Below are 14,372 nucleotides of genomic sequence, written 5' to 3'. Positions count from 1 at the left end.
CCCAGGAAAGGGAAGTGAGGATGGGGCTGGTTTATCGGGGTAGGGGGGAGAAACCGGCGCGCACACACACACAAAAAAAAAAAAAGTTAATGGCCTTAGCGGGACGCCACCTGTAATCTCCGAGGCAGATAACTCCCGAAAGGAAAAAGTACGACTGCAATAGCTCTGTGTGGTTACAGTGTTACTTCCCGTTGGGGGGGTACAATACATTGTAGCAGCAAACTGGCTACATTACTCACACATCGCCTATTATATTTCCATCATCCAGATAGAAAACAACGGACGCATCATCAGTAGGGATGAGCACAGATTCAGACTGGACCCAGCCCGAACCTGAGCTCCTGTGTTTGTTTTTAAATTATTTTTATATTTATTTAATTTGATATTATTTTTAAAACAGTTTTTTTTTAAACTTTAATTGCTATCACATAGGGGAGCTTACAAGATGTTGCTTTGACATCATTGACCTTATATGGCCACATGGCCATATTTGGTCAATGAGATTGATTTCATGTGGCCATATAAGGTCAATCACGTCATCACAAACTTACCGCCCCTTTATGTGTAGCTGGGCAGGGAATTTTGCTGCTACACTGGCCCGGCCATGTGGTCATATAGGGTCATCAACCTTATACTATATTGGGTCAATGACATGGACTTTATATGGTCAATGATGTCATCACAAAGGCGAAATGCTTTGACATCATTGACCTTATATGGCCACATGGCCCTATTTGGTCAATCACATTGACAGTGTAACTTTCTTGGGGGGGGGGGCGAGTACAATGTAGAAGCAAAATAGCTACATTAGTCACACATCGCTTATTATATTTCCGTCCTTCCAGATAGAAAACAAGAGACGCATCATCAGTAAGAATGCGCTTAGGTTCGGACCGAGCTCTATCTAACTTGAGCTTCTCTGAACCCAGAAGAAAGCTCCTTCCATTGCCACCCAATCAGCTGCGGCCAGGGAATATCCTGCATGCAGCTGTACACAAGCAAAGGGGCGGTACAGGTCCTCTTTAAGGTGATGCTGGGGGTCCAAAAGACCCCCAGTGTCACCTTTACACTCCAAATAAGCTATTGAAGTGCAGATCGCAGGCTTCAGGAGCCGACCAATGGCAGCTATGGGATGTAATGCAATCTGCATCGCTCCCGTCCTATAGTACTGGGAGGAGATCGGTGAACGGACACTCGCCGATCTCCTCCCCAGCTTCCCAACGACACCCGAGATGCCGGTCCCGGGGGCCTGTGGTAGGGGCAGCGGAGCCCAGGAAACACGGCGAGGGTTTCGGGCGGGCAGTTTACTGGGCCGTAGAAGGGATCTGGCGACCTGCATGCCTGGCATACGGTGACAGGAGCACAGTTGGGCGACAGGGCGTTGTCACCTTTTAACAGGAAGTGCCTGCACACGAACCTCCATGGCAGGATCACCAGGGATTATTTTAGTGAAAGCTGCAGATTTAAAAAAAATAATGGAAACGGATTTTGGAATGACACGTCAAAGCTTTGTGATCGGGTTCACGTCTACTTTGTTACAAACTGATGAGATTAGTTGCATCACATTCATCTGTTATTCATGTTCTGTATACAATGAAACATTGTAAAAGGAATGAGAACCTTGAGCCTCATGCTCCTCTCCCCCCCTCCCCCCCCAGACAATAAGAAGACAATACATTCCCTGTGAATGATACAATTACATCTGTACATAAGGTCTAATAGAGGGGGGAGATGTGGAGGAGAGAAGGACATACACGTCTCCATCATATAAAGCAGATATAAAAGACAGATGAAGTGTATATATATATATATGTGTGTACAATAAATAACAATATACTCACCTGCCTCCCACGCGTGCAGATTGCAATCTCTCCACATGATATGGACTCGGCCACGCGGCGTTCGCACATAAATCTGGTCTTGTCGGGTCTTTTAAATGTTCTGAACAAGGCGGCCGATCGGCTTCAAACGCTGTTTCTCTAAATACAGATTTTTCCCAGTCCACATCTTTCGGACTTGCCCCACTCAGTATTCCCCTCGCTTGCGGCCATATTGAGTGGGGCACTCAGATTAATAATAACGTGCTGGATTAGTCTGACCCAGTAACAGACTGGGCCGGGGGGGCAGGGTGGCAATTGCCCCCGGGGCCTCTCTGATACCTTTGCAAACACCCCCCTGCCACTGCCGCAAACACTTCACCTCTCCCCTCTCGGCCACTGCAGCAGCAGAGAGGCCGAGAGGGGAGAGATTAAGTGGTTGCGGTGGCGGCGGGGGTTAGGGTTAGGCAGCCATCTTAGGGCGCACGCGGGGGGGGACCCAAAAATGCACTTTCGCCTGTGTAGGCAAAAATCCTTGCACCAGCCCTGGCTAACAAGGAGCACGCTGATAAAAGGAGAGAGCAGAGCAACACAGAGGTGAGCTCATCACTCTGCCGCTTCTCCTTTCACTGTCCAATCACAGGCTGGGGGAGGGACAAAACCTGCCAGTGTTACAGAACTACAATGGGCAAATCCCTACCCTGCAAGACAAGGCTGTGCTGTGGCTGAGCTGTTTTAAAGCTCAGAACTGGATGGACAGAAATACAAATCCTTTGGCAGGTATAGTGGCTCCCATAGATGTATATCGGAGGGATTTGCACATTTGCTATGTTGGTTTTATTTTGCTGTTTGTAGGGTACAGAGAGGAGGCGGGGCCCCCTGGTCAGTCGCTTTCTGGCTCGCCATTTTCTTTGCTGCTCCGCTTTCTCTCGCATCCAGCGGCTGTGTGCTAAGCGAAGCACGGGGCTCTCCCTGGTGGAGCGCGCTCCAGGCATCCATGTGACCCTTCCGCTCCATTGTCAGCCTTCATCATCTTTATTACATGACATCACTCTTGATGGGATTCGTTATTTAGGTCTTTCTGGACACTGATATGAAAAGCCCGGACAGCTCCAGCCGACCACCGCTTTGCTGCGAGGAGAAAGCACTTACATGCAATTTATCAGATCACCGTAGACATTCCATATCTCGACAGCTGTCCGAATATTGACAGTTATTAACTTTCTAGGACACAGAAGTCTTCCACTGCCGCGGCCCTTTTACTGGCGTGTAATGGCACTTAAAGTGACATTAAACCCTCAGATTTTTTAACATAAAACAATAGTGTAATGTGCGTCTTCCTGTAATCCTCATGCACATTTTTGTTCCATGCTAGACATGTCCGATTCATTTCGTTCCGAATCATAATTCGGACGAAATATCGGAGATTCGGATGTATCTGAATTCCGAATTACAGATGTAACTAATGCAAACGAATCCGAATTTCCGATTCCGAAATTCGTTAGCGGTAGCCTGTTCGAACATTCGTTTGTTGGACGAAATTTCGTTGCAGCAAAGTGACATGTGAGAAAAGAAAAAAACTTTTTTTGTCCTCTTAAATGTCACTTTGCTGCAGCGAACGAAACGAAATTGAAACGAAAGTTTGTACGGACTACCGCTAACAAATTGACTTTCGGACCCGAATCCCGATAAACTAAATATTGCAAAATCTGAATCAAAAGGAAACACATTTTTTGCTGGTGCACATTTCTATTCCATACCTTATTTAGACTCGCTGATGTCATCTCTGAATCTCTGTCCTTCTCTATGCAATGCAGGTAGACTGGGTGGAGGGGCCGGCAGGGTGCTGTACATAGCTTCCTGAAAACATCACAGCACCCTGCCACAATACTACTCTCAAGAGCCCTCAGCCCTGATGCAAGCAGTGGGCTAGATCATGGGAGGAGTTATGCAAATATCAAAATGCCTTGATAGCTGGGTGTCATTCTGGAGGAGTGGGTCTTCCTAGGCTGTATTTGCATGCAGAATTCTTTTCTTGGAGTCCACGGAGAGACACAGGTGCCCTCTCTCTGTGTTTATGGTCATACTTTTGCTACTGGTTTACCAGAAAACACGCTGGGAGTAGGAGGGCTGTCCTGGGTTGGCCTACAGTTATCTTTGTTTGGCAGTGTCCAATCCTGGACAGGCGGCTGTATAACACAAAGTTTAAAGGAGAACTATGAGATGAGTGATTTCCACTCACCTCATAGTTCTAGCCGACCTGCGACAATGAGACTGTCACAGGTCGGCTCAGTAGATCGGGAGGTGAGGGAACACATACCGGCGTTCGCTCACTTCTCGATCCTGTCATGGCTCTCTGCCGTGACAGGGGGAGGGGCTGGATTCCCCTCTCCCCGCTCCGATCCTCCAGCGCTGACTGGCGGAACGGACGGGGGAGGGGGCGGGTACAGCTGGCTCTGCCTCTAGATAGGCAGAGCCAGCTGTCACTCACGCAGCTCGGCGGATCCCGGCACAATTGTCGGGATCCGCTTCAGCTGCGGCGTCTCAGTATACCGCGAGCTACAGCTCCCTATATACTGAGCCTAGGGTGACGGGAGGACGCTAGTTTGTGTTCTCCCGTTACCCTAAGGAGAACTATGGGGACAAACCCTGACCCCATAGTTCTCCTTTATGACTTCGTTTAATCCCTCAATGGACTCCAAGAAAAGGATTTACAGTGAGTACAAAAATCCAAGAATCCTGTGCAAAATGTAATTCATACAATTATGTCTAATTATCAGTTTTGATACTATTACTTACCCTTTAAAAAGATGAGACAGACAGACAGATAGATACTGTAGATAGATAGATAGATAGATAGATAGATAGATAGATAGATAGATAGATACTGTAGGTAGATAGAGATATAAAATGACATTGGCTTCCATTGAAAGCTGTGCTGGGGGTTTGTGCCGCGGTCGCATTCACAGCCAGAATGGTAAAGTCCCAAACTAATCTCCGGGCTGCGGCATTGTAGAGTCAGCAGGATAGCAAACACACGCCCGGGATTTACTGCAAATGAAACGTGCCCGCTGTCCTGACTAACGCTCTCAGACACCGCCGGCCCTTCTGCTGACACAAGCATTGTTTTACACATCACATATCGTGCACAGACCTGCAACTCTGCACCACGGCCATACTTGATGTGCCAGGAGTCCCTATAAGTGTAACGCCGGTTCTATGATAACCTGCAGCCCGCACTCCGCCATAGACACCTCTCTGCCAACTTATCAAAAGGCCTAGAGAGAGGTGTCATGGTTTGCTCTGAAGGCACCAGATATTTGCCTGTGCGTGCCTGTCAGGGTAAAATTATAGGAGCTGCCACTGCTGAACGTTTTTTTATATTATTTTGGATGGAGTGATGAGGAGTTAGACCCCTTGTCAGGTTTGTGTTGCTTTCTCTGTCCCTATTAGAGAGCGTCACCCTCTGTTTGTCCTGGTGACCCCTTAACTACCGTCCTCCCAAGCACATATACATACCTGTAGATTCTCACCATCCCTTCGCACCCCTGACGCACCATTTGGGCCCCCGGGAGCGAAGGATGGGAGCACTGTGTAAGCTCGGCGTCATGACTTGAAGCTTATACAGGGCTGAGGACTCTCTGCACCATGTGTCAATGCTGAGTGTCTGAGCGGCCAAGCTACTGAAGTACTGGGCATTTTTTCCACGGCCAGTGGCCAAACATGGAGTGATGGCGGAGCAAAGGGGAAGATGAGTATGTGCAGCAGGTTGGGTGGCAGTTAAGTGAACCTCGTGCCTTGAGGTTTTCAACTGAGGGCCTGTTCACATCATAACGCAGTGCACAGTAACAGGCGCATTTTCTTGCCATGAGGCGCGCTGTATTAGGCAACCAATCCATTTCAAATGAGCTTTCAGTGTACCTCAACCTACCTGATTTTAACAGGCCCTACACAATTGTTTTTTGGATGAGCGAACGCTTAGGTGCATTGTAGTGCAATGTGACACAAGTGGGTTGCAGTGCACTGTAGATGTGTTCTTCGGTGCAGTTAGATTGGGCTAGAGAAACCCATGCACACATTATGGTGTGAACAAGTCCTGAGTGAAATCTTCCACTCCGTTGTGATAACGCTAAAGTCTCGCTTGACCTTTAGTCTCTGAGTGGCATATTATGGGGACTTGGGGGGGGGGGTCCAATGTTCCCCCTCACCTAAAAGGCTCTGCTATTTCTCCTGGCTCTGCTGGGTGATCAGGGTAATGGGGTCAATGCAACCTGTTACATTGCCCTGTGTGGGCAAAGTGCAAGTCCCCATTAAAGAGCTTCTCTGGGTTGGTACATAGCCTGCATAGTCTCATTTTGACGCGGTCTTTAACACAATATAAATATAAAGGCACATTTCAGGTGATGAAGCTGGCTTAGCTGGGGAAGGGTTTGGTAGGGGAATGGAGGACCAGAGCTATGAGACGAGGCTTCTGACCTTAAACATGTTTACGCTGGAATTAAGGAGATTAAGGGGGGATATGATTTTCATGTACAAGATGTTCAATGGTGACAGCAACATTGGCAACAAACTGTTTGAGATTAACTCCATTACAAAGACTAGAGGCCACCACCTAAAGTTGGTGGAGAAAAAATTCCAGCACAATGGGCGAAGAGGGTTCTTTACAGTAAGAGCGGTTAAGGTCTGGAACTCACTGCCATCGGCCGTCATCTCAGCCAAGAGTGTAGATTTGTTCAAGAAACATTTGGACAATTTCTTGAGGGACCGTAATATCCAGGGATACCAGTTAGGGTTGCCACCTGTCCGGGATTCACCCGGACAGTCCGGGTTTTGAATGCTGTGTTCGGGTTTCATGGCATCAGAAACCCGGACACAAGATGTCAAGCAGACAGGGACAACCAAAATTAAGATAGGGGCTACTGGACCCCCACTGAAAACAGTCTCAACTGTGATATTTACATATGAATGGGCGGCGCTATGTACATATGAATAAGCTACTACTTATTCTCCCCAAAAAATGTCTGCGTGTCGCTAGAGTGTTTCGGGTTTGGCTTAAAGAAAAGGTGGCAACCCTAATACCAGTATCCCTAAGAATAAGATGATGTATTCTGACTCCGATTGTTGTGATAGCGATATATCCCTTGCTGAGACCTCTATGCCTGGCCTGTATAAGCACATATACTCACTGCGGACAATCCTTGTCAGATAGCTGAACTCGTCAATACCGTTTCATCCAAAAGAGGTGCTTTATTTTTAACATCAGGGTTACAGCAGATGATAGGAACAGCAGATGAATGGTTTCAGTATTGTGCGGTCAAAAAATGATGCCTTTCCTAGCGTACTATGCAGAGTACATGTCTCCTGATTACATGTGGCTGTTAGCTGTTGCCATGACACAGGAAAACTGACAACAAAACGAAGGGTGGGGCTTACATACAGAGCAACTGTCATACAGAAAAACAGGTGCAATATCACAAAGGCCACTAGATGGCAGCATAGGAACTAGACATATAAAAACATCCATAGGAAAAGGTATAGGGAAAACACACTATATAAATCTATCTACTAACATTAATGTAATAACATATTCTATGCCCCATTGGGGCGGCACATGATGCGTGGACCTATATGGGTTGGACTTGATGGACGTATGTCTTTATTCAACCCCAAATACTATGTAACTATGTAGCTTTGAAGAGAATACATAAATCATTTCAAACAGTGTTTCCTATGGAAAAAGAACAAGCATGGAAGGGCACATGATATGGAATGTTCCCAGCTATGACCACGCTCATGTGAAGTGTCTCAATAATTCATTGTCTCTGGTCTGTTTGTTGTGAGTACATGACTGGTTCTCTTATGTGCCTCATAATATACTGATATCTGTGGTTCTCGGCCTATATTTTTAGAAAAGAAATTGGCTCGTTCCTATGGCATCTGCTCTTAGAGTTCATATTTATGTCTCTTTGTGTTCCGTTATGTCTCAGCAGATGTTGGTGGACCGGCAGACCCGATTGCTCCCATCATTGTCATTGCACCTCAGAACACGAGCGTTGTGTCGGGAACCTCTGAGGTGACGATGGAGTGTGTGGCTAACGCCAGGTCAGTATGGAAGAGCATCCAAAGTGTTTTTCTTCCTTTATCATATTTTTATCAATATGTGCATTGAAGATAAATTATTTAGCTCTGGCTGCAGTCTATCAGCATGTACTCACTATGAACTGTTGACCTGTGGCAATTGGAGGATGTACAGATCCTAAAAGTGGAGTGGGTCTGTCAATGTCCAACTCTAATGGACAGGAGGCTAATAATACTACAGAGGTCAGGAAGGTGTGTGAGACCTTAAAGGAGAACTATGGGGTCAGTGTTTTTCCCCATAGTTCTCCTTAGGGTAACGGGAGGACACAAACTAGCGTCCTCCCGTTACCCTAAGCTCAGTATATAGGGAGCTACAGCTCGCGGTATACTGAGACGCCGCAGCCGGAGCGGATCCCGACTTAGACGACGGGATCCGCCCAGCTGCGTGAGTGACAGCTGGCTCTGCCTATCTAGAAGCAGAACCAGCTGTACCCGCCCCCTCCCCCGTCGGTTCGGCCAGTCAGCGCTGGAGGATCGGAGCGGGGAGAGGGGAATCCAGCCCCTCCCCCTGTCACGACAAAGAGCCGTGACAGGATCGAGAGGTGAGCGAACCCGGTATGTGTTCGCTCACCTCCCGATCTACTGAGCCAACCTGTGACAGTCTCATTGTCACAGGTCGGCTAGAACTATGAGGTGAGTGGAAATCACTTACCTCATAGTTCTCCTTTAAGCAAAGTTCTAGTTCACGTTACCAAAGTGTTATATATTACTGCTTGTTGATTTAACTACAATTTCTTTTTTGTCACTTTAGACCCCTTGCCAAGTTAAACATAATATGGAAGAAGGATGGAGTTCTCGTCTCCAGCGGGGTGAGCGAATTTGGGCGCCGCCTCACCATCCTGAACCCCACCCTGAGTGATGCTGGCTATTACTTTTGCGAGGCGACATTACGCAGCAGCAGCGTACCTCCCGTCACCGCTGGAGCCTACCTAACCGTGTTTGGTAAGAGTAAAGTCTTTTAGATCCGGGCTGGAGACAGTCCACCAAAATGGCAGATAGTAGCTTTCTTCAGTGGAAGTGCTGGATAGGGATTCATCTGTTTGTTGGAAATAGAACAGTCTTTCCATATTAATTTACTAATAAACAATAGCACTTTGGGCATAGCTACCAAGAGAAAGACTATTGGATAAGTGGGACGGTGGAAGATGGTGGGGTGGGTGCCAGAACTCTAAAGTAGAATTGAAGTCATTCTCTCTTGCTTTGAGGTCAGGGACCTGGTTCCTGCAGTAAGGTGAGGTACTGGTGCTTGACGAGAAGACCTGGCTCCTGCTGCGAGTTTAGGTACTAAGGTTGGATAAGAAGACTTGGCTCCTACTTTGAAGACAGGTGCTGATGTTGAATGAGAAGACTCGGCTCCTGTTTGTGAGGTCAGATGCTAATTTTAGACAAGACCTGGTTTCTGTTGTGAGGTCAGGTGCTGGCGTTGGACGAGAAGACCTGGCTCCTGCTGTGAATTAAGGTGATGATGTTGGGTGAGTAGGCCTGGCTTCTGTTGTGAGGTCTGGTATTGATGTTGGACAAGAAGACTTGGCTCCTGCTGTGAGGTCAGGTATGGATGTTGAATGAGAAGACCTGGCTCCTGCTGTGAGGTAGGGTGCTGATGTTGGATGAGAAGACTTGGCTCCTGCTGTGAGGTCAGGTATGGATGCTGAATGAGAAGATCTGGCTCCTGCTGTGAGGTTGGGTGCTGATGTTGGATGAGAAGACCTGGCTCCTGCTGTGAGGTTGGGTGCTGATGTTGGATGAGAAGACTTGGCTCCTGCTGTGAGGTAGGGTGCTGATGTTGGATGAGAAGACCTGGCTCCTGCTGTGAGGTAGGGTGCTGATGTTGGATGACAAGACCTGGCTCCTGCTGTGAGGTAGGGTGCTGATGTTGGATGACAAGACCTGGCTCCTGCTTATTAGGTCAGGTGCTCATTTTGAATGAGAAGATCTGGATTCTGCTGTGATGTTGAGTTAGAAGACCTGGCTTCTGCTGTGAGGTCAGGTACTGATGTTAGATGAGCTGACCTGGCTTCTGCTGTGAGGTAAGATACCGATGTTGGGCAAGAAGACCTGCCTCTTGCCAGGCCTGGTACTGAAGAAGTGGTGGAATAAAAGACTTGATTTACAATCAGAATTCCAAATGGCGTTTACACCATTGTAGCTTGCTGCATTGCTGAATATGCTACAGCTCTGTTACTTTCACATTGAATATGAATAGGCTGTCTTCATGAAACGCTCCACAGAGCACAAAAACACATGTGTAAGTGCATGCGCATCACAGGACAAACAACTCTGAGGAGGACTTATTAATTACTTAAATAATTACTTAATAATCCATAATGACATTACTTTTTGTATCAGGCATTTGTAATCTAACTCCGGGGTCCCTTTTAAGGAAGTAAAAATATTTCCCATTTGATGTAGCTCAAGCGATTTTGTGGGTTTTTTCTCTGTCACATGACAGGTCCACTTTATGGCACACATATTTCTGAGCGAAGTTAGAGAGCAGGTGTGCTGCCATAAACTAGCAGAATGGAGTGTTTCCTGCTCATCACTATGAATCCACCAGGGGAATACTCTGTCCAATCCAATTATCTATCGGCTGACAGTGTGCGCTAATCTCAATGACACGCCGAGCTTTCTAGCGGTTTTTAATTGATTACGGCTCTGTAACGGAGATATGTCCCTAATTAGTAAATCCCAGCAGCCCATGGAGTTAGAAGACAATGATTTTTTTTTTTTTTAGAAGAGGAAAATAAAATGGATCCCATTTAAATAAAATCTGTCACTGGTTAAAAACACCCATCTCAGAATCTGGCGGTGAAGGCGGCTATTTGCAGACTTCGGGGGAGGGGGGGGGGGTTCAAATTCGCGTGGGGCAGTAACACACGAAAAAATGCATTGTGTTAAGGCAGCCCGTTCATTTTTATTGGACGTCCAATGCACCTGACCGCGGCAAAAGCCGAAACTGATCCTTTTCTAAAAAGGCAAATCGGTGCACTACCATGTGTTACCGCGCACCGCGGCATTGCCTCATTGTGTAGGCATGCAATTAACAAAATGATTGGCACTCTAGCACATGTTTGTCACCACATTGTGACTAGCGATGGGCTCGGGGCGTTTTCGCAGCTCCACGTGCCGAGCCCGCCAGGAAGCTGACAGCGCAGCAGCACCAATCACAGGTACTGAGACATTTCCCGATCCCTGTAGCTGCGGACCCGGGAACATGTCTCAGTACCTGTGATTGGCGCTGTCAGCTTCCTGGCGGGCTCGGCACGTGGAGCTGCGAACACGCCCGAGCCCATCACTAATTGTGACCAGGTGGACCTGCCTCTAGGGTCTGTATAGTAGTTACAGAGCCGATACGATGAACATATTCTGCATCACTATTGATCAATGCCTCGGATCTCAGGGAACGGTAGCTTCTATGTTAGGTGTCTGAAACCTTTTTTTCTAGGTGGCCTTTAAAATCGGAATTCATTAATTTTCCAAATTTTCCCTATTTTCAATAAATGTTTTCTTCTCCACTGACCACCAAAGTAATAATCTACCTTTCCACTGACCACAAATTTTAGGTTGCATTTTGCCACTGACCACCAATGTTAAGGGACCTTACATTTTTTATTGCCTGCATTTCTTTGCTTGCCGCTATTTTTTTTTTTTTTCTTTGAATGATTATTACTGAAATATCTTTTATTTATTATTATATCTATACAACCCTCTGATATTATATCTACACAACCCTCTGATATTATATCTACACAACCCTCTGATAGTATATCTACACAACCCCCTGATATTGTATCTACACAACCCTCTGACATTATATCTACACAACCCTCTGATATTATATCTACACAACCCTCTGATAGTATATCTACACAACCCCCTGATATTGTATCTACACAACCCTCTGACATTATATCTACACAACCCTCTGATATTATATCTACACAACCCTCTGATAGTATATCTACACAACCCCCTGATATTGTATCTACACAACCCTCTGACATTATATCTACACAACCCTCTGATATTATATCTACACAACCCTCTGATAGTATATCTACACAACCCCCTGATATTGTATCTACACAACCCTCTGACATTATATCTACACAACCCTCTGATATTATATCTACACAACCCTCTGATAGTATATCTACACAACCCCCTGATATTGTATCTACACAACCCTCTGACATTATATCTACACAACCCTCTGATATTATATCTACACAACCCTCTGATAGTATATCTACACAACCCCCTGATATTGTATCTACACAACCCTCTGACATTATATCTACACAACCCTCTGATATTATATCTACACAACCCTCTGATAGTATATCTACACAACCCCCTGATATTGTATCTACACAACCCTCTGACATTATATCTACACAACCCTCTGATATTATATCTACACAACCCTCTGATAGTATATCTACACAACCCCCTGATATTGTATCTACACAACCCTCTGACATTATATCTACACAACCCTCTGATATTATATCTACACAACCCTCTGATAGTATATCTACACAACCCCCTGATATTGTATCTACACAACCCTCTGACATTATATCTACACAACCCTCTGATATTATATCTACACAACCCTCTGATAGTATATCTACACAACCCCCTGATATTGTATCTACACAACCCTCTGACATTATATCTACACAACCCTCTGATATTATATCTACACAACCCTCTGATAGTATATCTACACAACCCCCTGATATTGTATCTACACAACCCTCTGACATTATATCTACACAACCCTCTGATATTATATCTACACAACCCTCTGATAGTATATCTACACAACCCCCTGATATTGTATCTACACAACCCTCTGACATTATATCTACACAACCCTCTGATATTATATCTACACAACCCTCTGATAGTATATCTACACAACCCCCTGATATTGTATCTACACAACCCTCTGACATTATATCTACACAACCCTCTGATATTATATCTACACAACCCTCTGATAGTATATCTACACAACCCCCTGATATTGTATCTACACAACCCTCTGACATTATATCTACACAACCCTCTGATATTATATCTACACAACCCTCTGATAGTATATCTACACAACCCCCTGATATTGTATCTACACAACCCTCTGACATTATATCTACACAACCCTCTGATATTATATCTACACAACCCTCTGATAGTATATCTACACAACCCCCTGATATTGTATCTACACAACCCCCTGATATTTTATCTACACAACCCTCTGATATTATATCTACACAACCCTCTGATATTATATCTACACAACCCTCTGATATTGTATCTACACAACCCTCTGATAGTATATCTACACAACAATCTGATGTACCATAAGCTGTAGAGATAATAATTTCTCTCCCGTTCATTGAAGGACACAGGGCAACAGATCGTAGATCCTGAATGGTAGGGTATATCGCCACCTGCAGGAGTAGGACGCTAGGCACATAACAAAAGACAAGACAGCCTAGGGACGGCCCCAGCCTAGGGACGGCCCAACCCCCCACTTGCCGACATGTCTCCAGTAGGTAACAAGCAGTTAGGAGCGTACACCCCATAAAAGAGGGCGGGGCCTGTGTCCTTCAATGAACGGAGAGAAAAGGATTTTACGGTGAGTACAAAAATCCTATTTTTTAGCAGGGTTTCCTTGAGAACTAAAACTGTTTTAAGGGTTTCCCCTGCTGTAGACTGATGACATTTCCTATCCGGTTGCCATGGGTTACTGCACGCTCTTGCACTTTGTACCGCCCGGCTAAATCAGATCATTTTTCTGAAGCAGTCCTGTCCCTTCTGCCACTTATGCCATCAATTTCCTCTTGTGTTCTAGAGCCGCCACAGTTTGTGAAAGAGCCTGACAGACACTTGACCGCAGAGATGGAGAAAGTGGTGGACATTCCGTGCCAAGCTAAAGGTGAGCACTGGACATGCTGTGACTCTTCTTTCCCCCCTTTCAGGCTGGGCTGACTACAGAAATGCATGCAATGCAGCAGTTTGATATGCATTGAAAGGATCTCATTCTGTTTGATGGCCCCCAAGGTGCAGTGTAACGCATTGGTGTGCATAGATCGTATTAAGAACAATGTATCTTCTCGTCAATGCATTTTTCTACATTTCTAAATGCAAAAGGCGTGAGCACCATTTCTGGAACAGAAAAGGGCCTTCACCAAAGTGTTCCCCCAAGGATAGACGCACAAAATTGCCTAAAACATCTTTGTATGCTGTAGTATTAACAGGACCCTTCACTGGAGACACCTGAACCAAATCATTTAGAGGGAGGTCCACATACCTTTGGCTATTTGGCTATATGTGTAGTGATCAGGTGTCCACAAAGTTTAAGCCATATACTGTAATGTATACGGCATGCCAGGTACTCTAAGC

At 45.8% G+C, this 14,372-nt stretch overlaps 1 protein-coding gene across 1 annotated transcript in view; it reads left to right on the top strand.

The window, feature by feature from the left end:
- LOC108797367 (protein sidekick-2-like) overlaps positions 1-14,372 on the top strand; it is a 191,031-nt gene that overhangs the window by 158,922 nt on the left and 17,737 nt on the right. The window contains exons 5-7 of the mRNA XM_018568953.1: positions 7,808-7,919; positions 8,707-8,897; positions 13,822-13,905. Coding sequence (XP_018424455.1) covers positions 7,808-7,919; positions 8,707-8,897; positions 13,822-13,905 — 387 coding nt within the window. The remainder of the gene's footprint in view (positions 1-7,807; positions 7,920-8,706; positions 8,898-13,821; positions 13,906-14,372) is intronic.

This window comes from Nanorana parkeri, unplaced genomic scaffold (genome assembly GCF_000935625.1).
Source record: "Nanorana parkeri isolate BGI_ZX_2015 unplaced genomic scaffold, ASM93562v1 scaffold1266, whole genome shotgun sequence".
Taxonomy (NCBI): domain Eukaryota; kingdom Metazoa; phylum Chordata; class Amphibia; order Anura; family Dicroglossidae; genus Nanorana; species Nanorana parkeri.
Note: the sequence above shows the minus strand (reverse complement) of the source record. Positions and strands in the feature narration are given on the sequence as shown.